At 35.3% G+C, this 25,568-nt stretch overlaps 3 protein-coding genes across 5 annotated transcripts in view; all 3 read left to right on the top strand.

Annotated features, from left to right (window-relative positions):
* Positions 1–9,949, top strand: part of LOC149481274 (sialin) — a 70,000-nt gene extending 60,051 nt beyond the window's left edge. For all 3 annotated transcript variants that reach the window (XM_089705600.1, XM_089705599.1, XM_089705601.1), the window contains exons 9-12: positions 4,620–4,767; positions 5,472–5,612; positions 8,829–8,914; positions 9,396–9,949. In XM_089705600.1, coding sequence (XP_089561726.1) covers positions 4,620–4,767; positions 5,472–5,612; positions 8,829–8,914; positions 9,396–9,566 — 546 coding nt within the window. In that variant the 3' untranslated portion in view covers positions 9,567–9,949. The remainder of the gene's footprint in view (positions 1–4,619; positions 4,768–5,471; positions 5,613–8,828; positions 8,915–9,395) is intronic.
* Positions 1–25,568, top strand: part of garz (Sec7 domain-containing protein garz) — a 437,193-nt gene that overhangs the window by 302,033 nt on the left and 109,592 nt on the right. The window lies entirely within an intron of this gene.
* On the top strand, positions 16,985–18,079 carry LOC149481273 (protein bicaudal C homolog 1-B-like). Its single transcript, XM_089706177.1, has 2 exons — positions 16,985–17,151; positions 17,849–18,079. The coding sequence occupies exons 1-2, from the start codon at positions 17,026–17,028 to the stop codon at positions 18,062–18,064; spliced, it is 342 nt and encodes a 113-aa protein (XP_089562303.1). The 5' UTR covers positions 16,985–17,025; the 3' UTR covers positions 18,065–18,079.

Raw genomic sequence — 25,568 nt, 5'->3', positions numbered from 1 at the left:
TTTACTATTTAGTGTCATATTTTTGTAGCGGTTCATACAACACATATTCCCATCAAATTTCATCACTGTAGTACTTATAGTTTCCGAGTAAATCGGCTGTGACAGACGGACAGACGGACAGACGGACAGACGGACATGACGAAACTATAAGGGTTCCGTTTTTGCCATTTTGGCTACGGAACCCTAAAAAGTCCATGTTCTGAATCTCAATAGGGCATTAGAAAGAAAAATAGTAGTGTCGTAATTTCTGACAAAAATTAATTTTCCAACAAGGAAAAGCGATAGGTTAAAATAAAATTGCAAATATAAAAATATTCCTATTCACACGCAGAAAATTCCTCGTTTTTGTTTGTGTGAATAGTAAATTTAATTGTTACAATATTGCATCTCTATCGACTGCACGTTTAGGGTGTAATTCAATTCTATGTATTAACTTCGAAAAAATGTACCTATTGTGTCCTAAAAAGGACTGATATTCAAAAAATGCACAATGTTCGCTATACAAAAATAGATGGCGCTGGTATAAATTGTTATCAGATTTTGAGACAATATTACCAGTTACCAGGTAGTTAACCGTAGTGAAAAATATTTTAATGAGAATGATTTGAAGGCGATGGTAATTTGAATATTTAGGTACTTCATTATTTTTTAATAATCGCTGAGCGTTTTATTTTTGAGCGCAATCTCTTAAACTTTTACAGACTCTAAATTTAAAAAATCTGGTATAAATAACTTGACATATATATATTTAAAAGTCTGTTTTAATCTCAGATAATAAAAGGAACATAAGTATACAAAAAAATAACACACTTACAACCAAGATCCGCAAATGTATAACCGTACGTACTTATACTGTTTGAACACCTAAGACTTTCGCGTCAAATAACTATTATTTTAAAGATTTCCAATTAAAACTATCCTAAAATATTATGTTTAACTTATCCGTCACTTAAAATGACAAACAAAGTAAACAAATTCACATCAAAAGTATCAAATATCATGTAGATGTATCAAGTATCTATCTATCATGGACATTATCAACATACGTTGAAACCGGCCCAAAGTCCCTCACACTAAAACAAGATGGCGACCCTAGCGACACTATTTTTGCGGACTGTACTTCTATTTGCACAAGCGGTTTAACATTAAATTGATTATGTTGTTTTGTAGTTACGTTCTTTTCTATATTTTATTTAAGTTTTAATCATATTATACTGAAATAAAATATCAATAATTGTAATGTTAACCAACTGTCTTTAATTCATTTCACAATATTATATTCTATATGTATTATTGAAAACGTATTGGATCGATACGTCTTCTGTATTTATGCGAAAATTGAGGGTTTATTGTAGTGTTTTTAAATCTTTAATTAAAACAAAATAAGCATGTTATAACTTTGTTTAAGTTAATTAATAAACAAAAAAAAAAACTTAAATCTAATACAAAAATCTATCGCTCAAATATTATACTCTTCAAATTTATATAATATACTAGCGGTCCGCCCCGGCTTCGCCCGTGGTACATATTTACGTTTTCTCTACATAAAACCATCCTCGTACTTCAAGGAATATAATAAAAAAAGAATTATCTAAATCGGTTCAGCCGTTCTCGAGTTATGCGCTTAGTGCTTACCAACACATTTTGCGATTCATTTTTTATATATAAGATTAATTATTGTATCGTCTAGTTAAACACAATATTATATTATTATTGGTATACCTATTTCAAGTTTCAACCAGCCCTATAAAATTTATTCTTTGCCCATAAACTTTATCTCTATTACACAGTATAAAATACATAATACCAGTATACGCAGAGGTGTTACATCCTACAATGTTGAATACAAAGCTGTACAAATATTAACACTAACAGATTATACAACTAGAGTTTACATGTGAACCTTATTGAGGCATGCGCTAATCAAGTTATAAAGATTTACATCAGATATCACCTAAATTATACGTGATCTCATGTAAAGTTAAAAAAAAAAATATAATTTAAGTACCTAAGTATGTAGGTACCTATACCATTCCCTAATTAATATTATGTTTCTTAATTACTATGGAATAATATTTATCGTACGGATGCAATGGCATGAAGGGAATAGACCAATACACACCTTACTAAGACAACCTTATTTTGTTAGCTGCTTGAAAACAAGATGTTTTCTTAAAATGTTAATCAAAACCACTTATCTCAAATGAAAGATTCATAATATTATGTATAATCTGTTACTAATATACTATGGTCTGTTATTAATTACTAGCTGCTCCCCGCGGTTTCACCCCCGTGGCTCCACTCCTGTTGGTCTTAGCGTGATGATATATAGCCTATAGCCTTCCTCGATAAATGGGCTATCTAACACCGAAAGAATTTTTCAAATCGGACCAGTAGTTCCTAAGATTAGCGCGTTCAAACAAACAAACTCTTCAGCTTTATAATATTAGTATAGATTTAAAGTACCAATTTGTTTTAAATTTTAATCATAAAGATACAGTAATTAAATACAGGACTATTGACTTTTTATTCCCAATTAAGATTAGTATAATCTACATTTTTATCGTGTCATCAATAAAACAACCTAACTAGTTATAACCAGATGTCTTTTGACACGTAAATCTTATGCCAGTTAGAACTGGTATCAACCGGTTTTTGGGAAAGGAAATCGTTGATAAGGCGGCAGGATGTTATGTTGCAATTGTAATGTCATTGATAGGCATTATTAGAGGATGCATCGATTGAATGTAGTTGTATAGGTACGTAATGTGGGAAGGAATTCGTAGACTATTATATTCGACCTAACATTGTAATCGTGAAAGTTTTTGAGGGTATATACGTATGTTGGTACACTATTTGTGTACGCAGTATAATCACACCAACGCAAAACATCAAATTAAAACGAGGAAGTTTCCGTACACAATATATATGATAATAAAATAAAATAAAAACGTCATTTAACGAAATCTTATGAATACATCGATTAGTATAATTCGAGTTAAATTGCCATATCTAAATAAAACGTTAATGTATTGAGAATTGAGATACCGTATGCGCCGGCGCCACTTGACACAAACATGTTTGATTCCGTTAATGGTAATCACGACTTGATAGATCACCTTTTTTTATCTATATCTTTATAAATAATATTATTCATAGGCGTTTTTTAATTAATTAAACTGTCACAGACCGTTGGATTATTTGAAAAAATAAGTTATGAGGATAAAATGATAATTTAGAAATGGTATTGCCTATCAGTAGAATGTTATGTTTATCAAAGGTTTTGTTAGGTGATTTCTCCAATAAAATTATAATTAAAAGACGAACTGATAATTTTAAAAACTGTTAGCCTAGTAATCTTTCAGGAGTTCAGGAGAGACCACACCAATACCACACCATATTGAAATAATATTCTTCGATTACTCCTCGATATTGTTGATTTCTGTCAATTTAATAAGTCAACTTACATACAAAGTATCTCACAGACCAAATAAACAGGATATCAACGATTAACGTAATCTCAAACTACACGATTTCTAATCTTAACTGACATTAAACCTGGATTTACCTAGTGTTTATAGATCAGGTTTCATAAGGTTAATGAACATAGGATCATTAACAACAAAAAGTACGCGGCGCCGGTCGTACATTCCACGCATTATCTATTTATATTTTATACTATGACTATAAATACAAGTCTATTTAAAGATTATCACAGGCCTAATTGCTAGCAATTAATTTATGGAAAGTTCGTAATTGCTGTGGGGATTAGCATTTTAAGTGCTTTGGGAAATCATTTTAAATCGATTACGTGTAGTTAAGGGATTATCGTCGACTGGTATATTTTTTTAATTCAGATATTTTAGAGTTCTTCAATTATTACTGCAGTTGAGTTATCTCAATTATTACTACATCTGTGTTATCGTATATACTTACATTTTATTCGACTTGATAAATTAATGTATTCTGACTTATTTATTAGAATGGGAATAGTCCACAAGAAACTCGATACTTAAGTCTTTTACGGAATTTAATACTGCACTCAGCATGGCAATACGATTGTCAGGTAATTGCCTGATTAGTATTTTATGCTTGATAGTTAAACAGAGCGACTTAAGGCCGTTGCCGTTTCAATATACAAAAATGTTACTGTCCTACTACAAAAAACTTTAAGCAGGGTTTAACTTTAAGCGCGGGTTCTCTTTAATCTAGTTTTGTCGTATTTCAGATAGACAACTATTAAAATGACAGATCCCTAGTTTAAAGTTAGACTGTGTTTAAATTGTTTTGTGGTAAGACCATTAAGCGTGTCACACACGGTGAAGATACTATAATATTTTATCCGTGATCAGCGTTCTAACCATCATTTTTCTTTTTGTCATTGCGTACTAAGACCCCTGTAGAACCGCCATCCTGTTTCGCCAGAACGCTGATACCGGATACCTTAAGATACTGTAATATAAAATATTACAGTATCTTAAGATGAAATATCTTCAATATAGTATCTTCACCGTGTGTGACGCGCTTTAGTGTCTATCCTTTCTAACCTTTTGAGACGTCGTGCTTCATGATCGATTTTTTTTTCCATTTTCTTTAATTTAAATATTTTTTTATAACAGAATGGTCTCCTATCCTCCCTTCCTTACCTGGGCAAGTATCTCTGCGCATTGGCATCATCAGTACTAGCTGACTCTTTGCGAAGAACCGGCAGATTGTCCACTACTACAGCCAGGAAACTGTTCACGGGCGTCGCTGTTGGGTTGCCTGGTATGTGTGTCTGTTTGTACATTACTCTTAATATTCTTTTATTGTGTATGTTTTAGAAATAAGGAGGTTTATATCCTATAGTCGAAATACGAAATCTTATTTGTTGCAGTAAGCACGTATTAATGTGATGATATTTCCACTGGTGTAATACGAAAAAACTAACAATTCGAATGTTGTATCTAGTATATAATTTCCACATGGAAATTTCAAATTATATTACATAATATAATTTAAAATATAGCACCATTTTGCATATAAAAGTGCATAGCTATTCATGCATAGGACAGTTATTAATTGTCTTGTATGGTTTAGGATGTGAAATCACATCCTAAACCATACCAAAACTTCTTTATTAATGCTAGGACAAGATTTTTTCAGGCACAACGGATTTATACTAAATCTTACATCTCCTATATCCTACATCCTACACATACATTTTAAAACTTTAATTTCCTAAATATATTTTATACTAGCGGTCCGCCCCGGCTTCGCCCGTGGTACATATTTCGCAATAAAAAGTAGCCTGTGTTCTTTCTCAGGGTCTAAAGATTATCTGTACTAAATTTCATCAAAATCGGTCCAGTAGTTTATGCGTGAAAACCATACATACATAAAAACCTTTCCTCTTTATACTTTGATTAGTATAGACATGCATTTTAAAACATTAATTTCCTAAATATATTTTATATTGTAATGACTTGCAGGTATACTAATGATAGCGCAAGCTTTCTTCGGTCACGACCGCGTGTGGTCGATTGCGATATTCACACTCGCTCTGACGATCAACGGCGCGGTCACAGCTGGATATCTTGGAAATGGACTCGATATTGCGCCTAATTTTAGTGGTAAGTTGTTTTTGTAGTATTAAGATAAAAAAAAACGAAAAAATAAAGTTTTTTTATAATTTTTTGACATTTTTTGTACGTCTTGTAACATTTTTTTCAAGTCTTTGATATTCATGATGAAAAAAAAAAGACGTAAAAATATTTTTCCACATGATTCCACATTTTTGATACATTAATTTTTTGACATTTTTGAAGACTCATTACTGTAATATGTTAGATATCAGATAAGGTTCAGAAGCGCTAAGCCGTTTCTGGTGACAGTAGAATAAAAAGCCTTGAATTTGAAATGTAAACAAATTATTGATACCTACAATTAAAGTTGCAAACAAACAAACATTTTATCTTATATTGTGTTTAGCAAATAAAAAAAACTAGAACACGACTTGATATCACAATGAACCTTGACATTTTCTAAAATATTATACCGTGACTTCAAAATTCATTATCATGATAACATATTTTTTGGAAATTAAAAATGGCATTATATGTCGATGTAGTCCACATATTTTTAACATAGGTATAGTTTTTTTTTTTTTTTTTTTTTTTATACTTAAGCGGGCAAGCGAGCAGGCGGGTCACCTGATGGAAAGTGATGCCCGCCGCCCATAAGCATTCGCGTTGTCAGGGGCACCGCGAATGTGTTGCCGGCCTTTAAGAAATTTGTATGCCCTTTTTTTGAAGGTTTCTTTGTCAAAGACGCTTGGAAACACCTCAGATGGTAATTCGTTCCACAACGATGTTGTAGTATAGTTTCATACATATTAACCTCCTCTTACTATATTTATATTGTAATGTTTAATTTATTTATTTAATTTGTTAAGTCGCGTTCTAGCATACATTCCTTACCAATCAGGGTTGCTTGGAAGAGATTGCTTTTGAGCAATAAGGCCGCCTTTTAGTATATGCCGTGTGTTTTCATTATATCTAATTATAGTATAGCTTATTTAATATTTATGTTTTGTATATTATGTACAATAAAGAATAAATAAATAAATAAACCTCCTCGCGTAGCAAGCAAGGGTCTTCACACACGCGGCCTCCGTTAGGAGGCTGCGTGGGGGATGCTGTTCAGGACGATTCGTCCTCTGCAGCAGGTGTATGGCGCCGCCCGCTAATACGGGCGGGTTACTGGGAGGACGAATCGCCCTGTTTGGGAATAAAAGTGTTAGTTATTTGGGGCACAGTATAGGAGACTGTGCCCGACTTTGATACCTTTAATCTTTTCGCATTTTGCGATGACTCAACCGACCCGTGTTTAGTTTTTCGAGCCCGGCTTAAACTTGTGTTTAAGCCAGGGACGGACAGGGAACCCGGGAGCGACACAAAACCGATGGGAGCGGTAGGAGGCGCCAATTGCGCGTGGGAGTGGGCGGTGGAGTGGCTGGGTACGTTGTGTACCGACTGTGTAGGAGTTATGCAGGGTGAGGCGACAGACGGCGCGATAGTGAGCGCCGTCGCAGGCGGGGCTTGCGTGGGTGGGGGCGTTGTTAGGGATTGCGCTATTTGCGCGTGGGAATAGGTTTGGTAGGAGGGAATAGTAAGGGGCGCACAGAGTGCGTGGGCGGTAGGTGGCGCTGGAAGCGCGGTATGGGGCGCCGGCATTGTTTGCAATGCCGGTGGTGAGGACGGCGTGTTCGCCTTAGGAGAGGGGGGTGGTAGTAGGTCGCGCGGATTTGGACGACGCGACCCGGGAATGGCGCGGTGCGGAGCAATCTCTCGGAGATGATGATGAGAGGAAGCGTCCGCCCGCGAGAACATATTTTGGGAGAGACGAAGGATAAACTCATCCAGCGTTTCTACACCGAGATCGCTACGTATTAGCTCGTTTCTCACATACCTCGGCGCACCGACGATAGCGCGTAATGCGAGTGACTGCCGCGCGCGCATTCTGCGGCGCAGGCTTTCACACACATACACATACCAGGCGGGCGCGGCGTACGTGAGGAGCGGCCGTAGGTAGGTTTTATAAACGCTTACCTTTATACGCAGCGGGAGTTCGGAGTATAACACCGGACGGAGTATTGCGTGGGCGGCCTTGCACTTGTTGATTACCTGCTTCACGTGGCTGTTAAAGCGAAGCCGGCAATCAATAGTTACACCTAGGTAAAGGACGGTATCGGACCATGGGATCTGCTCACCAGCCAGAGTGAGTTGGTGGGAGGGAGTCAAACCACCGAACCGAATCACCTGTGTCTTTCGCGCGTTAACAGATATCCGCCAACGATCGAAATACGCAGGCAACTCATCAAGCCAGCGTTGCGCCTTAACCATCGCATGCGTTGTATTCAACGATGCGGCGATTAAAGCTACATCGTCGGCGTATAGCGCGAGGATTTGATTAGAATTTGGCGCGGGGGAGGGGAAGTCATCTGTGTAGGCGGAGTATAGCGCGGGCGATAAACAGCTGCCCTGCGGGACACCCGCCTGCACAGAGTGGTTTCGGGAAATGGCGGGGGACACGGAAACGTGAAAGGAGCGGTCCGTGAGGAAAGAGTGCAATATCCTCACGAGCCGCGCGGGGCATTGGGTAGTGGTAAGGATCTTATATATAAGACCCTCGTGCCAGACGCGGTCGAAAGCCTTTTCGATATCTAGGAATATTGCGACCGCTCTCTCATTCCTGTTCAAGGCGGAGCTAACATGGTGCAATACTCTAGATACCTGAAGGGTGGTACTGTGTGCCGAGCGAAAGCCGAATTGCTCAGCGCGCGGCGACACGTACGGACGCAGCATAGGCAGCAGTAGTGACTCGAACACTTTGGAGACTGTGCTCAACAAGGTGATGGGTCGATAACTGCCCGCTAAGGAGGCATTCTTGCCGGGTTTGGGGATCATTATTACGCGACCGGTTTTCCACACTGAAGGGAAATGACCGGCGCGCAATATACCGTTAAACAGCCGCGACAAAGCCGCGACTGTTTTACGGGGGAGGTGGCGAAGGGATTCGTTCGTCACGCCGTCCTCACCGGGCGCTTTGCGCAACTTTGTACGCGAAATCGCACGGCGGACGGCGGACGGGGAGGTGAAGAATACTTCCTCAGCGGGCGGTATCGGTGATGCTAGAAAACCTGATAGGTGTTCGTTCACCACTGCTGCGTGGGCGGCGCTCGACGGCGTCAGGGGGTTCCTCCTCGCGTACTTAATGCTACTACATATAAATAATATTTTGGTAATGAGTGTTTTTTGAAGTCGGTTAAAAATTATTAATTTTTACAGGAACTATTTTCGGTATTGCCAACACGCTATCTTCATTCGGAGGCTGGCTGTCAACGTTCATGGTGGGAGAACTTACCAAACATCATGTAAGTTTTATTTTAATCCGACTTTAAAATATTCATAGAATTACCCAATGTATGAAAATTATTTAAATTTCTTAAAAATATGAAGGCGGCTTATTTTTATAAAAAAATATTTTGGCTTTTAGTCATAAAGGCATAGTATACAAAACCTTGTGTTCCTACATCTCTATTTTATATTACTTAACTCTGTATACAATGAAAAGTAAATATTTAACGAAATAAATCGCCTTTAAAATTCATTAAAATATTTTGTTAATGTTTATTACTCGCGTAAAATCAAACGAGAAAACTCAAACATTTATTTATTCAGTTACACTTCTTCAAGAAGTATTTTGACGTTTTTTTTTAATTATAATAAATAAATAAATAAATTGAATCGTCATAACCACAGTCATAACATTTACGATTGTTATGTGATAGTATGTGATACCATATGTGTTATGTGATACCAACAAAATACTAATTATAATTTATTGAATTCCAGAACACATACGAACAATGGCAGATAGTATTCTTCATCCTAGCAGGCACATACACGGCGGGTGCTCTAATGTTCACAATCTTTGGTTCCGGGGAACTACAGGCTTGGAACTCACCACAAAACGTTCCTAGCAAGGAAGAAGAACCATTAAATGATAAGGAAATTAAGGTTTAGGGAGGTAAAATAAGGGATTTAGAAACCGCAGGATAAGGGTGCTTTTCCACTAATAATGTGCGAGTGAAAGGAATGTGTTTGTAAATTTAACCAATAGTATCGCTTCCAACTCCAAACTAAATGAAGCGATAGGATAGTTTCTTTATTAGAAACAAATTCCTCGCTACACTCGCACATTATTGGTGGAAAGCACCCTAAGTGTATGTAATCATAAAAAATCTGTGAAAGTGGCACATTAAAATTCAAAAGAATTAATTAATTGGTCAAAAACACAGTCAAAAATGTTTAAATTAAATCTCAAAAATGTATTCATTCTATTAGACTTCCTTGAGAAGCTCTGAATCTTCAAAATACAAAAAAAAGTTTTTTTTGTGTCTATAAAAATCTCGAATAAGTAGGTAGGTATATGAAATAACTGAATACAATTATTGTATGTTTGTATTCGATTATTTCAAATTTAATACAAGATGCAGTTTCTAAATCCTCGTGTAGTAGATATATTATTATCTCAATTTATCTGTTATGTACAAACAAGACAAATTCGTAGTAAAATTATTTATTTATTAATTATAAATGTTCGTGTTCAATTATGTATCTACAATCTGTATATTACAAAGTTGCGATTTATTTTTTTCAATGAATTTTAATTCATTTTTGATGAAAAATCGCGACTATTTTAAATACTTACCATATTGGTATAGTTGTTTATTCTTCAAAGTCAATAGAAACAACTTTTAGTCTCTATATAATTGAAGTGAAACTTCTTTATCGGGGTTGGAAAAAAATTTAGTGTAACAATTTTTCGTTACGCGTGACATTTTTCCGTTACGCGCCATCTTTTTCTTCTCCCTACCACGCGTGATTCGACGTATTTCTGTAAAGTTGCATATATGTAGTAAATTATTTTTTGAAAAATAAGGTCATAAAGAAGTTTCACTTCTTACGTGTGTACACTAGTACACGCACACATTTTTTTATTTTTGAAGTTACTTTTACTTGTATACGTAGTATATTATTATTAGTCTGTGCTTTTACAGTATATCTTGCACAAAGTAAGTTTGTGAAAGTGATTTCTATTGCGTGCCACGCACAGAGGTAAAACTTCATATAGCCTGAATCATTAACTAATTGAGTCATAAATTATTATACTATACTAGCTTTCGCGGCTTCGCCCGCTTTGTGTAATACCTAATAAATTATATACTAAAACCTTCCTCAACTATCATTGAAAAAAAAAACTGCATCAAAATCTGTTGCGTAATTTTAAAGATCTAAGCATACATTGATACAGACGGCGAAAAGCAACTTTAAACTGACATCTGTGTGTGACAATGATAAAAGACATCTGTATGTATATTTGTCAAATTTATAATTCAATTAATATATGATTCAGGTTTATAACATTATTAAAAAAAAGACGTGTGGCACTCGGGGACTGCCGCGGTAAAGCTATTGCATGCTATGCCTTCAAGCCACACCTCCGTGCCCGTCCCCGTGGGGAGCGTGAGGTTTTTCGTTACGGAATTTCTCGTTTTGGTCCCCGCGCTCAAGGCCCGCGATAGAAGCTATGCAATAGCTTAAAAATGTGAAGTTTTATTTCAAAAAAAGGCTGATATTGTGATGTAATGACGTCCCGGCTCGCGCAACGGACTCACGATTGTCAAGTGATAGGAACCCGACTCATTGTAAATTAGACATAAGTTCATAGGAGTATGCGGCCCTCTAAAATCTACAACTACAGATATATTAATAAAAAAGTGTGCCGAGCACACGTGTCAGAAGTGAAACTTCTTCAAAGATACCAAAATCGTCGCCTCACTCCATGATGTGACGGTATTGCCAACGCGGCTAAAGAAGTTTCACTTCAAAAACTTGAGAGGTACAGGACACGGATGGAACGAAGTTTATAAAATAACTTACAATTAAAGCAAAAAGTGTTGTTATAAATTTTGGTCTTAATTCCGTCTAGCCCTCTTTAACAAGGCGATAATGAACTTCGTTCCAAAATACTATTTAAATAGGTATAATATTGTTCTGAAGCAAACTTTTTAAGCAGATAATTTCCAATAAAAGATATTGTATTTCGGGACCAAGGGCCGCACACTCCATAGTGTAAGTCGTAAGTATTCTCGTAAGTATCAATTATTTATTTTTCTAACGCGAGTATTTAGGAAATTCACAGCCATTCTCTATAACCGGGGTCGTTAGCTCCGTGGACCATAGACAAGTCTCGTTGTAAGTAAGACGTAGATATTAAGGGTAAGCCATGTTTCGCACTTAGCTTTATTACAAGGGACAATGCATCGCTATTTGTGCATTTCAACAACTGTGATAAAGAGGTTTGTCTATGGCATATCGCTTTAGTGTCTATTACGCTCTTGTATCTATAGTACTTTTTGAATTTCGAATTTTTAATGGCTATTTGTAGTTCCTAAATTACGATCAGTATTTCGTTTTTCGTGTCCGAGCCACAGATGTTACGATTGCAGGGTATTCCCGTTGTATAAATTTAAGGTAGTCTGTGGCAAGTTATATACTCTGTACCGATCAATGAATAAGTAAAGAGGTGTTGATGGTTATTAGCACTTCAAGAGTGGTACATCGAAATCTTGCTAATTAGCCAGGTTTACATCAGTTGTTTCTTTCGCTCACGATAGTTGAATGATTCCACTTTGAGTTGTGCGTGCGTTAGTATGCCCTTTTAGAAGATCAAAATATGTTGTGTTAGTAACCTATCTGCACCTTTTTTATATCATTGGTACCGATGGCGTTTTAGTCCGTTTCATATTACTATATATATCTTACTAAATAAGTAGATAAATATGATACAGTTATTTTTATTGAATGAACAAACATAATAAATGTATGTCCATATAAAATAGTATGAATGTGAAGCAATAAATGGAAACGAGTCCCAATGAGCAAATGATTTTAATAGTAATAAATGAATTGTACAATTTGCATTTTTTCGATGTCTTTATCCATGTATTTGTAAGTAATTCTGAATTGTATTAAGCATTTCATGTGTAATTGTGCTATTTATATATTATATGAATATTTAAAACTGTGTATCATTCTTATACATGTAACATTAAGACTTGTTGAATGTCTCCAATGACTATGTAATTTGTGAACCAATTTTTTTTTTCAATAAAGTTTTCAAAAAATATCTTTGTGTTTTATTTCTTTCTTTTGTCATTTAATTATTTCAAGAAAATGGCGGGATGGCCTATTTAACAGCATATCACAAACACATTTAGAATCACAATTCACAACACAATAAAAAATCAATATTTTATAAATTTATAAAGAATAGAAAAAACGAGTGGCTGAATTGGTCAGGCATCCGCCCCGGTTTGGCGCGAAAGGATGCGGGTTCGAGTCCCGCCTCGTTATCGAATTTTTTCTATTCTTTATAAATTTATATTTATAAAGCATTTGAATGCCATTTAAACCAAAAATATCAAATTCAATCAATATTTTACCAATACTTATATCAATATTACTAATTAATAGGTAGCAAATTTGATTCAGGCCTTCTTAAATTTTCCTTACGATTCTTGTGAAAGTGAAAACGGAACTACATTAATTTTCATGAAAGAAGTCAAACGAATTAATTTTGTCGTAACATTACGCGCGACTTCAGAGCGGTGGTTGACTTTTTTAATGTACTATCGTAGATTATAAAATTTTATATTAGACTAGCGGTCCGCCCCGGCTTCGCCCGTGGTACATGTTTACGTTTTCTCTACATAAGAACCATCCTCGTACTTCCAGGAATATAATAAAAAAAGAATTATCGAAATCGGTTCAGCCGCGTTATGCAGAGAGCAGCAGAGTTATGCGCTTACCAACACATTTTGCGATTCATTTTTATAAAAGAAAGATGGTGACTGGTGTAAGTGTTATACGTAGTATATTATTAGTCTGTGATGTTATTAAAAACTATTGCGCCAAGCGAATGTAAATGCTTTTGGAGTCTTGGTTCATAGATAATATACCTACATAATATAAAATATTTGTAAACCTAGTAAAAGTTAAACCTATCACACAACTAAGGTTGGGATTTAAACTCATGTAATAAATATTTTTTGTATTTTTGTTTGAAAGAGTTTAATGAGTTGGAGTTTAATATGGGTGGTGGAAGATTGTTCCAACACTTAGTTGCGGAGTATTTAAAACTTCCCCTGAGGCCTGAAAGCAGCTGTGACACTCCTTGGCATAGCTAATTTGCAAAATGAGGAACGGGTAGCATAAACGCTACCCTCTCCCATCCATGCTAACTTGTCATAGAGATATTTTGATAATTGGCATTTATCAAAACAATTAAACATGTAGCGACATAAATCGATACTGCGAACCATGCACAACAAAGATGTGTACAACTATAGGATGTGTAACGTGTTCAATCTTTATACGAGAAGAATGTGCACTAATGTAATAATAATGTTTGCCGCTAGAGTGTGGGTAACAATTTATTCATAATTATTAAATGAGGGTGCGAGGCCATTTACTTGTTGCTATAGAAATTTTAAACTATAAATTTTATTGTCAATACCTTAGATTACAAAATAAAATAATTTTGTAATCTAAGGTCATTGGTCAATACAATAATAAGCTATTGGAGAAATTGAGAAATGTTTGAAGAATAGAAAAAATTCGACGTCGTGATCACTCATCACGAAACGGGATTCGAACCCGCGTCTTTCGTCTAAACGAAAAACTAAAATCGATTTTTTTTTAATGAAAATTTTCTCATTTAAAAAGCATTTGAATGCTATAAAACTGAAATGTCCAATTGGAAAGATTAAAAAGCTTATAAAATTTACTTTAGCTGAAGATAGATGGCGTCAAAGTATTCGTAAATCGCGCTATAGTTATGTTTTTGCAATATGTAAAGAAGATTGAGTATTGTCCGTGAAAATCACAACAACAATCTAGAAACACTATTTATTATTTATTTTTGTAACTTGTACTATTTATGTACAGGTATTATTATTAATTAATAATAATTAATAATTTATTTATTTATTATTAATTAATTATTATGTTTCTCTGTTCCATAATACTCGGGTACCACCAGAAGGACGGTACCCGGATCTTTGGAAGGCTTACGTGGGGACACGGATCCAACACGCAGAGGCCCTTTCGAGAATTTTAATGTGTTGTGGGACACCAGCCGCAGCAGCGTTCCCAACCGTACGATAATTATCGTACAAACACGATAATTTAGTGCCTACGTACGATGTACGATAGCATGTTATTATCGTACGCTGATTTTACGATAATTTCTATCAGGCAAAATTCGAGAATTTATATTATTTCACCCATACAAATATGAAATTTTGACGTGTTTCATATCGAACTTTCATGGGAACAGTCAAATTTTGTCAGATTGAATTTTAAACTTGGCGCGTTTATTGAACATAAAGTGGAAATGGAATCGGTTCAGGTCTGTAGTCTGTACCACGCGTAAAACCAAAGAGTATAATGTATAGTAGGGCACGTAAAACGTTTGGGTTTCAGTGTCCCGTTGATTTGACAGCGGTAGTTAAACAAAGATTAACTAAAGAGAACTTGCATACTTATCAATATTACAATTTATATGATTTATTTATTTATTATTGACTTTATTCTAAAAAGTACGATAATTTCGAACCAAAAACGCCTAATGTACGATAATTTTACGCCCCTGGTACGATAATCAGCTCACTTCAGGTTGCTAACACTGAGCCGCAGCCTGCCCATGACTGCACTATAGAGATACAGCCCTGGGCAGTCCGCGGCCGATGTAGGACTATTGCAAGATAAGGGAATAAAATAAACTGGGCTATGGAATGGGATGTTAATGGACCGGAATTAAGGACTATGGAAGACTATGGCACCTGCCTTTCTACTAAGATATAGCAAAAAATTTTTGGCAGGTGGTGACTCGCCCTCTCACTGTATGGGCCCCCGAAATAAGTCGCTGCAATAGTGCGACAAGGGGGCAACATATTGTGAGCAGCTAAGGGTGGAGAGGCGTCCCTGGACTTTAAACTACGATCACGCGCTCCCTGAGGGTCCAGCATCACGTGCCCACTCGCCACTTACGCTTCGCATCCACCCTTCGAGCTAAAAGCTCTCGCGGCTCCACTCTGGCCGGCCGGTTAAGGCAAGCCAGAGGTGGGGGTCCTGTCCTCGTCAGGCTTCACTCCGACCGGCCGGTGAAGGCGAGCCGGAGATGAAGACAGGGGCCTCCCCCGGGAGCACTCGGTTCCCGCGGGGTCGCTACTCCCCGACACCCCGCCACAAGGTGTCCTGCGGGTTGACTGATTGCACGGGTGGAATATCTATTGTCACGTAGACAATAGATATTCCAACCGTGGGCGATGGGGTCGTCACATCCCTACGCCCTAATTATTATTATTATTATAATTTCACCCGCATTGCTCCGTTCCTGTTGGTCTTAGCGTGATGATATAATTATAGCCTACAGCCTTCCTCGATAAATGGGCTATCTAACACCGAAAGATTTTTTCAAATCGGACCAGTTACTGAGATTAGCGCTATTATTATAATTTCACCCGCATTGCTCCGTTCCTGTTGGTCTTAGCGTGATGATATAATTATAGCCTACAGCCTTCCTCGATAAATGGGTTATCTAACACCGAAAGATTTTTTCAAATCGGACCAGTTACTGAGATTAGCGCGTTCAAACAAACAAACAAACTCATCCAGCTTTATAATATTAGTACAGATTATTTATTACATATTTACTAGGTACCCTTCATGTTCTCACTATCATAGCTCAAGCTCATGCTACATGGAACCAAGACTCCAAAAGCATTTACATTCGCTTGGCGCAATAGTTTTTAATAACATCACAGACTAATAATAATATACTACGTATAACACTTACACCAGTCACCATCTTTCTTTTATAAAAATGAATCGCAAAATGTGTTGGTAAGCGCATAACTCTGCTGCTCTCTGCATAACGCGGCTGAACCGATTTCGATAATTCTTTTTTTATTATATTCCTGGAAGTACGAGGATGGTTCTTATGTAGAGAAAACGTAAACATGTACCACAGGCGAAGCCAGGGCGGACCGCTAGTTTACTATATTATCCTACTATGAACTATCCTATCCTACTATGTAATATTGTTATCTAGCTTTTAGCCCGCAGCTTCACCCGCGCAATCAAAAGAAAACCCACATAGTTGCCGTTCGTTGAGATAAAAACTAACTTATGTGTAAATCCAAGTTATGTGTGTGCCAAATTTCATGAAAATTGGTTAAGCAGTTTTTGCGTGAAGGAGTAACAAATCGAAATACACGTCTAGCCTTTCTCGAGTTTTACGATTAGTAACATATTTGGCAATTAATTTATAGATCTTTCATTTATGCCGTGAAAATAATTAAAATAGTAATATAAAAATACGATTATACAGGGTGGTCTAACAATAAAGCGTGTGATGGAAGAGACAAGTTGCCACATCCATTTCCCGGATTCGAACCGGACCAGCGCATTGGAGAAAAGCAACCAAGTGTCCATCGCGGGCGACATGGAAAGGGTCGAAAGGGCCAGGGCTAGAGTTCGAGTGAGTATAAATGTATAAAAAGTTTGAGCACACGTGTCAGAAGTGAAACTGTTTTGGCAAGATTCAAAGATATGTACCAAAATCGTACGTAATCGTGACGGTATTGCCATGACGCGACGTTGAAATTTTAAGAAGTTTCGCTTGAAAATATGTTTCATCTTTGTGTATCTCACACTGGTATCGTAGTGATGTAATTTTAATTGATATATTTTATACTTTCATATACTTACATTCTTTTTAAAAATTAGATAACGATTGAGATAAAAATTGTTATGATCAAAATATTGGTACTTATATCCAAATAATTAATATTTAATGATATCGCTACGACAAAATGCCGCCCGCATGACGATCTACGTATTCATTTTAAAAAACATTGTCAATGCACTATACTCCTATACCTACCTAATTTTTCAGTATGAATATGCTCATGAAATAAAACAATTTTTATGCATATTAATTATTACATACTAGCTGCTCCGCGCGGTTTCACCCCCGTGGCTCCCCTCCTGTTGGTCGTAGCGTGATGATATATAATATAGCTTATAACCTTCCTCGATAAATGAGCTATCTAACACCGAAAGAATTTTTCAAATCGGACCAGTAGTTCCCGAGATTAGCGCGTTCAAACAAACAAACTCTTCAGCTTTATAATATTAGTATAGATTATACATATACTTATCTTATTATTTTACAGGCTCTAACCCCTCTAGTATTCTGTTTCGAGCTGCCCATAGTATCTTCGTCTCAGCCTTTACCAGATATTAACTCGCCCTACGTCCAACAAATACAGGAACAATATAATGTGCAGGTAATATTTAATACTAGCTGTTCCCCGCGGTTTCACTCGCATTGCAACAGCTGCGTTGCAATTTATGCTGTGTTGCAACAGCTGCGTTGCAATTTATGCTGAGTGGCTACCATTTTGGCTCCACTTGTTAATTTTATATCTTTTAATTTAGTTATATATATATTTTAATTTTACTGTCATATTCTAATTGTATTGTGTTCTAATCGTGTGTTTGAATTGTATTGTCATATTATAATTGTATTGTGTGCTAATGTGTGTGTGTTGTGGAGTCAAATAAATGATCTTTATCTTTATCTTTATCAATTATGAGATTTCTTGCAAAAGCTTTGAATTTTAAATGTTTTTTTGTGGTAAGATTTTCGGTTCATAGCAATTTTTATTTTTACATTGCCTAAATTTATTTTTATTTATTGTAAATCGCATGGTTTCGGTCTTACTAATAAAAACGTCGTAAATTATGCAATAGCCAGTAGGTAGGTATGCAGAAGCTTGAACTAGATAGGTAGGTACATTAGTTATCTAGGGCCTAGATAACTAATGTACCTACTTCTAGGCACACTGGCACAGACTACAAATTTGATATAGCTAACAATAAACCTATAAACACAATAATTCTTAAAACTGTATACCTAGGTACCTACTAATAAATAAAAATCTTACCTTTCCGATGATGTGCGAATGATCCGTGTAACTGACATCGATTTTCATTGTAACTCTGTTACTCTGCAAAACATTAAATTATAAATTAATAAGACCACTAAATAAAATTTAGTTTTATAATCATTTATTATGAATAAATTAATTTAGTCCATATGTCTCAATTAATTAAAACTAAATGCAAAAACTACATCATAGCTATTTAATATGCATAAATTTGCATACCACTTGTTGACAAACGAAATTTATATAATTAACTAGCAGTCCGCCCCGGCTTCGCCCGTGGTACATATTTACGTTTTCTCTACATAAGAACCATCCTCGTACTTCAAGGAATATAATAAAAAAAGAATTATCGAAATCGGTTCAGCCGTTCTCGAGTTATGCGCTTACCAACACATTTTGCGATTCATTTTTATATTATAGATAGATATCGTACAATATTTGAAGAATAAATTGGAACCGAGAGTCATCCCGGCATGTAAAGCGAAAGACGTCCGTCCGTTCGCGAATTTCCCATAGAAATCTAAATAACAAGACACATAGAAGTGCTTTAATGTCATAATTCGTATGAAAACCGCTGTCGCCAAAATCAACACATTCAAACCGAAAGCTAAACAGTACACACAAGTAAACTATGCCTTTTATTGGACAGCTTGATTTTAGTGAAAACTAACTTATCTATTAAATTAAGCTTTTGAATATGTATCCTAACGCACGAATTTACGGTTTATTTTAGAATAACATCCCTAAGTATATGAGACTTTTTGCTCCAATACGAACAAACGTGATAATAAGAATGGTCGACTGTGTCATTCATTGTTATTTCGATTACTATGGTGACACTCGTAATACTTGTAAATATTCTATAATTTTAAGGAAAAACGGCATTATTTCTAAAAAAATATATTTTCCGATGAAATATTATTCCTTTATAATTATAATTACAACTTGTGGAAGAATTTCCGCAATGGGAATTGCTGAAACACACCATGTATATGTCACGGCTAAAGGTAGGTGAGAACATAAACTTAAGATTAGCCGGCTAAACTTAGGTTTATTTTCGACGAGGTGTTAATGTTAGTTTATTCTATCTTTAGCCGGCTAAACTTAAGTGTAACCGCAGGCCCGTGGCTAAAAATGTCGGGGTGGGTAGATTTGGTTAGCGCCGGGCCGGTGGAGGGCTTGAGGGGCCCGCACAGTGCCAGAAAACACTCGCCCTGTTCCTTACATGTATTTTAGTAACCAAATCTACCCACCCCGACTCAGGGCAGAAAGCTGGTGGCTAGGTTAGGTTAGGTTAGAACTCTTAAGACCCGCACGAGCCGAGCGAGCGCAGCGAGCGTGCTGCGGCAGCAGCCGGCGAAGTGCCAGAAAACACTCGCCCTGTTCCTTACATGTATTATAGTAACCAAATCTACCCACCCCGACATTTTTAGCCACGGGCCTGCGGTTACACTTAAGTTTAGCCGGCTAAAGATAGAACAAACTAACATTAACACCTCGTCGAAAATAAACCTAAGTTTAGCCGGCTAATCTTAAGTTTATGTTCTCACCTACCTTTAGCCGTAACATATACACTCATAGGTCTCCAGAGCAACTGAACAGTGACGAATGCACTGGTGATGTGAAGATCACCTGAGTGGCGACAAGGTCACGCACGCTTACGACTTCTAGTGTCTTGTTATTTAGATTTCTATGGAATTTCCAAAGCCCATAGGTAATTATTTGAGTCACGAGTCGATGAGCTTTTGTTTATGCACAGCTCGACAAAACCTTATCTATCTCAGTAAAAAAGTGACTCCAATGGATTAGCTTTTGTCGAGATATTTTCAAACATAACATACGAATAAAACCTAGTTGAGCAACTAATATTGGTTACCTAATATTGATTACCTATTCATAAATCTGATTAGGAATACAGTTTTGTTGTTTGTTTTTGATAAAAATTGCCTCGTGATGTTCAGTATGAGTTTCCTATGCGGCAAGTTTGCCTATTTTGTGCATAATGTACCTTATTAAATTCGGTCAGTAATTTAGGCTTGAAAAAGTAATACATTAGGTTTTAGAATAATTAAAGTTTTATCAGGGGTTATATTTTGAAGTCTAGTTTCAAAAACAGTGGGTAAAAAATCAAACACAGCACAGTAACTTATGATATTTTATTGAAGAAACAGTTTAGCACAGCCTAGCTGTTCCTACGAAGCTACCTAGCTCAGCGAGTGAGTGACCCACTCAGTGAGTGCCCCAATCAGTGAGTGACTGCCCCACTCAGTGAGTGGGTTCGAACGATGTATGGTAACGCTGCAACTATCACAGGAGTACTATAATTAAGTCTGTGAATAAAGCCTTAAATACGTTGGCTGCATTTTGACATGAGTTTGCTTGTACAGGGGCCGTATTATGACGTCTTATTTCCAGGCAGTTTACGCCGTGAATTGAACTGACTGGCAAATTCATATTATACCATAATAATTAACCATGGCTGGTTATAGCGATCATAATTTGCCAGTCAGTTCAATTCACGGCGTAATCTGTCTGGAAATAAGACGTCATAATATTTTAAGATATAGATTTTAAGATATGACAATTTTCTTTCTAGTATCTTGACTATTTTTATTTATGTTTTTTTAATCATCTCACGTATTTTTAAGTATTTTTGTGCACTGTAAGCTCACAGAGTTGATAATATACTGTATATTTTGGAATTCGATATTTTAACCGATTTCCATATATTTTGGAATTGTACTCCAACAAAATAACATTCCTTGACACGCCACACATTTTTTTATTTTCTATCACATTTTTTCTATATGAATAACGTGAAATTGTGATTTCTTGTGTTCTAAACATGCTCATGTCAAAATGCTAACCAAAAAGAGCGAAACCTGGATTAAGTAATTATCACATGAATGAGTGCATATAACTAACACTAACATACCCAATGCTATGCATCCCTTACTCTATGCGTGAAATAAACCTTTATTTTAAATGTTACCGGAGACAAGCACCAATTATCGCTTACTGTTATTTAGATTATGTACGAAAAATATATTTTTAGCTGTATTTTTATGTTTGGGATAAAACGGGCTTTTAGTTCCAATTAGAATTATTTTTGAACAGATATTTAATTATTTGGTAAGTTATGAAGTTTTTTAGTTGTATAAAAATAATTGATTTTCAGAAGTTTAGATAGTAAACGTCAAAACCCGTTTCATTGTAGTTTACACGATAATTGATTACTTGAGTTTGCAGAAAATATTTTTATAGATTAAATTTTTACATTATAAAAGATGGTCATAAACAAAGAAAAAAAAGAGCGTGTGTGCCGAGCACACATGTCAGAAGTGAAACTTCTTTGGCAACATTCAGATCGTCATCTTACGTGATGGCAGAGGCGGCTCGCCCTAAGGAGCGCTGGTGCAGTGAACTCCCATAAATAATTATAATAAAATCATACTCCTTAATTTAATTATTAACATTAATTATTACTATTTAAAATCAATCGTAATCTTTAAAACTACTGTTAATACCCATGAATATATCCATCGTTCCATCATCCCATACACCTGTATAATACCTACTGTATTATGTAACGCGCGAAGCGGAGCGCTCACGATTGCGCTCCAATGAAAAAAGATTTAGTACATTTCCTAATACGAAATCCAATAGGAGTGAAAGAGAGGGTTTTGCCAGAGCCCTGCGCGTGAAACAGAAGATTTTCTATGGAAAAGTAGCAAAATTCGGAGCGCCGCACCCGCAAACGTTGCCGGTTCGTTTTTACCGCCCGGCAGGACAGCGATTGCGACGTTGCAAGTTGCCACTTCTATAATATAAACAAACACTGGAGTCAACTTCAATGCACGCGCGCGATTCATGCAATTTTCTAATTAAAATTATAAAATACGTGTTGAAATAGCCTGTAGTTATCAGTATTACTTGTGAGTGTTAAAATGAACAATAATTATAATGTGGCGTTCATTAAAAAGTGTGATAAAACGTTACAAATTCGGCTTGAATGTAAAGCTAAGGGACCGCCACGGCCTGAACTTGATCACGCAAAAATGTACGACAAAAACGAAAACATATACGCGTGTGTTTAAATCTGAACAATATGTGAAAACACCGTGGTTGTGTGGTTGTGATGAAAGCAACAACATACATTTACGAATGTCTTGTCGCTTTAAGTTATAGATATTTTTGCACACCAAAAAGAAAGACGTATGTATTTCCTTTAAAAGTAATTTTTTTGATAAATGTACTGCTTTACACCATGTATTTTCAGTGTTTTATTTCAAGTGAACACCCATAAAATTTTGTCACGAGCCGCCTCTGCGTGACGGTATTGTCATGATGCGTCCTTGAAATTTTACTCTCAACGCGCCTAAAGAAGTTTCCCTTAAAAAAATGATGTTTCTTTCAGACTGTTCATTGTTGCTATGAATAAAATCAATTAAAATTTTGCAAAAATAATAAAAAATACGATACAAAATTTTTTTTTATTGATAATATATTCTGCAAACTCGTACATAAAATAGCCTATACTGCAAGTGGTTCACGCCCGCCCGGATGCCAATCATAGTCTAGAAACAATTTAAACATTTTACATTTTAAACAATTTGGTCAATTCGCTAAAATTACGCAACAATAACATTGTGGAGTGATGTTGGTCATTTTTCTTAATTATTTTGAAAATAATTTAATAACCAATTTAAATTTTGTGTATATTTTTTAATAAATACTGAAAATAGCTTAAGGGAAACTCAAATTTAACAAAAAATACGAATAAAATCAACTTATTTTTTTTATTTATTTCCATGTTTTTGTAGTCATTATTTTAGCCACACCACTCCACGTTAACAGGCGAATGAATCGAAATAGTTTTAAAACCATTTCATTTCACCTTACATTAAACGAAATTATACAATTTACACATAATTGACGATATTTAAGTTAAAACACCAAGTGACAGATACAAGCAATTTTATCAATTTTGATACATTCTTTACATAACTTTAGCGGATATAAGAGATAAATTATTGAAAGAAAGAGAAACCTCATCTTAATGTAAGAATAAAATTTTGAGTTGACAAAAATTTTAGTTTCTAGAAAGAACTAAAATTGAAATTTTTTATCTTTTTATAACCAAATGTTTAATAATTCCTCTATTAACAATATTTACAATGCTGGTAACATCGTTTTAAGTTTTTTCATGAATTAGTTATTTTTAAATAGCGGGGTAAGATTATGGAAGTGGTAACTCAGTGCATCGAATGCAATAACTACGGACTAGACGAAAATAAGGTGCGATACGTGTGAAACCCACGATTAATAATTTCTTCACAAATACAAGTATTGCATAAAAACTGTAAATTTAAATTCTAATAAGTTTCTAGTGAAATAAGCTATTGTGATTTAGTCGATTTACTACATCAGATGATTCCTTTGTTTTTTTTTTTCAAAAACATGTGGCCTATAGCTTTGGCCCGTATTTTTTATACACACATTTTGACATAATTTATATTCTGATATGATGTTTATCTGTAATTTTTAATTATGTATGTTAAATATTTCTTTAAAATAACTCTCAATTATTTTAAACTTTATGTTTGTATGCAGTTTGTGAAGAAACAATTTATCGCACGTTTCTCAAAGCGAGATTAACAATAAATATTTAGGCACCATTTTCTTGATCCGCCTTAACCCTGTGTATTTTGCGGGTAAATCTAGATATTATTGTAAAATTAAAACTATTTTATCATTAATGATCTTTTTTTAAATATTAAGATTTTTTTTTGTTAATTTTTTTATAAAGGAAAATGCTTAAGATATAAATCATGAAACAAGCGTGAAGTTTAACCCAAAAAAGATTTCGAACAGTACTTATTAAAATAGACTTAGCCTGGTGGACCTCTCCTAGAACGTTTTTCAATAAAAATATCTTTAAAAACACAAAAAAATCTAAATTTCATCTAGTTTTACCCCCAAATCCTTCTCTACTCCCTCACAATTCCTTTAGGAACTATGTGCAAACAATGGAAAATTGTGAAAAAGCCTGTGCCTTAACCTAACCTTACCTACCTACGTCTATCCAAGGCAATGTTATGAAGCATACTTGTTAATTCTAAATTATTTATTACTAATACAGAATAACTTTGAGAACCACTGCCTTAGAAAATCAGTAATTTTTGAACCAAAATATAAGCATAATAATTGAAGTGAAACTTCTTTATCGGGGTTGGAAAAAAAGTTAAGTGTAACATTTTTTCGTTACGCGTGACATTTTTCCGTTACGCGCCATCTTTTTCTTATCCCTACCACGCGTGATTCGACGTATTTCTGTAAAGTTGCATAATATAGTAAATTATTTTTTGAAAAATAAGGTCATAAAGAAGTTTCACATCTTACGTGTGTGCACTAGTACACGCACACATTTTTTTTTAAATTAAAACATAATGAGAAACAATTTGAGCCGTGTATTAAATAATTTAACAAGGCAAAGGTTCTCAAAATTATACTTTTAATTAAATATTAAATAATTACAATAAATCCAAATGTTTCATCGTTGTGATTTTATTTAGGAATTGACTAAGAACTTAATTGACAAACTATACGAGGTAGAACATAGGTTTAAAAATAAATTAACTTTAATATTACAAGATGTTTGAATTACAAATAAGAAATAATTGATTATTTTTAATGACAGCATTTTCAGAGGTTATAGTAATTTTGGTTTTTACAATACTGTAAAGCGCATCACACACGGTGAAGATAATATAAAATATATATTATCTTAGAGCATATTTCCGATTATCGCTCGCCATACAATTCCTATGAGCCATAACACACGACGAAGATAATATATATTTTACCTTCAATATCTTAAAATACCAAGCGATAAGCCATCTATAGGCCGGGAGATACTGACACAAAATTTCGGGTCATTTGT

This window comes from Colias philodice, chromosome 17 (assembly GCF_061535455.1).
Source record: "Colias philodice isolate Cphi_HAF_F1 chromosome 17, ilColPhil1 Martin Lab GWU primary, whole genome shotgun sequence".
NCBI lineage: Eukaryota > Metazoa > Arthropoda > Insecta > Lepidoptera > Pieridae > Colias > Colias philodice.
Note: the sequence above shows the minus strand (reverse complement) of the source record. Positions and strands in the feature narration are given on the sequence as shown.

Bases quoted from the DNA above. Each gene is read 5' to 3' on its own strand.
- LOC149481273 (XM_089706177.1), top strand. From the start codon at position 17,026: ATGGAAGAGACAAGTTGCCACATCCATTTCCCGGATTCGAACCGGACC. The intron at 17,152-17,848 runs GTGAGTATAAAT...ATTATTTTACAG, and splicing joins GGGCCAGGGCTAGAGTTCGA to GCTCTAACCCCTCTAGTATT.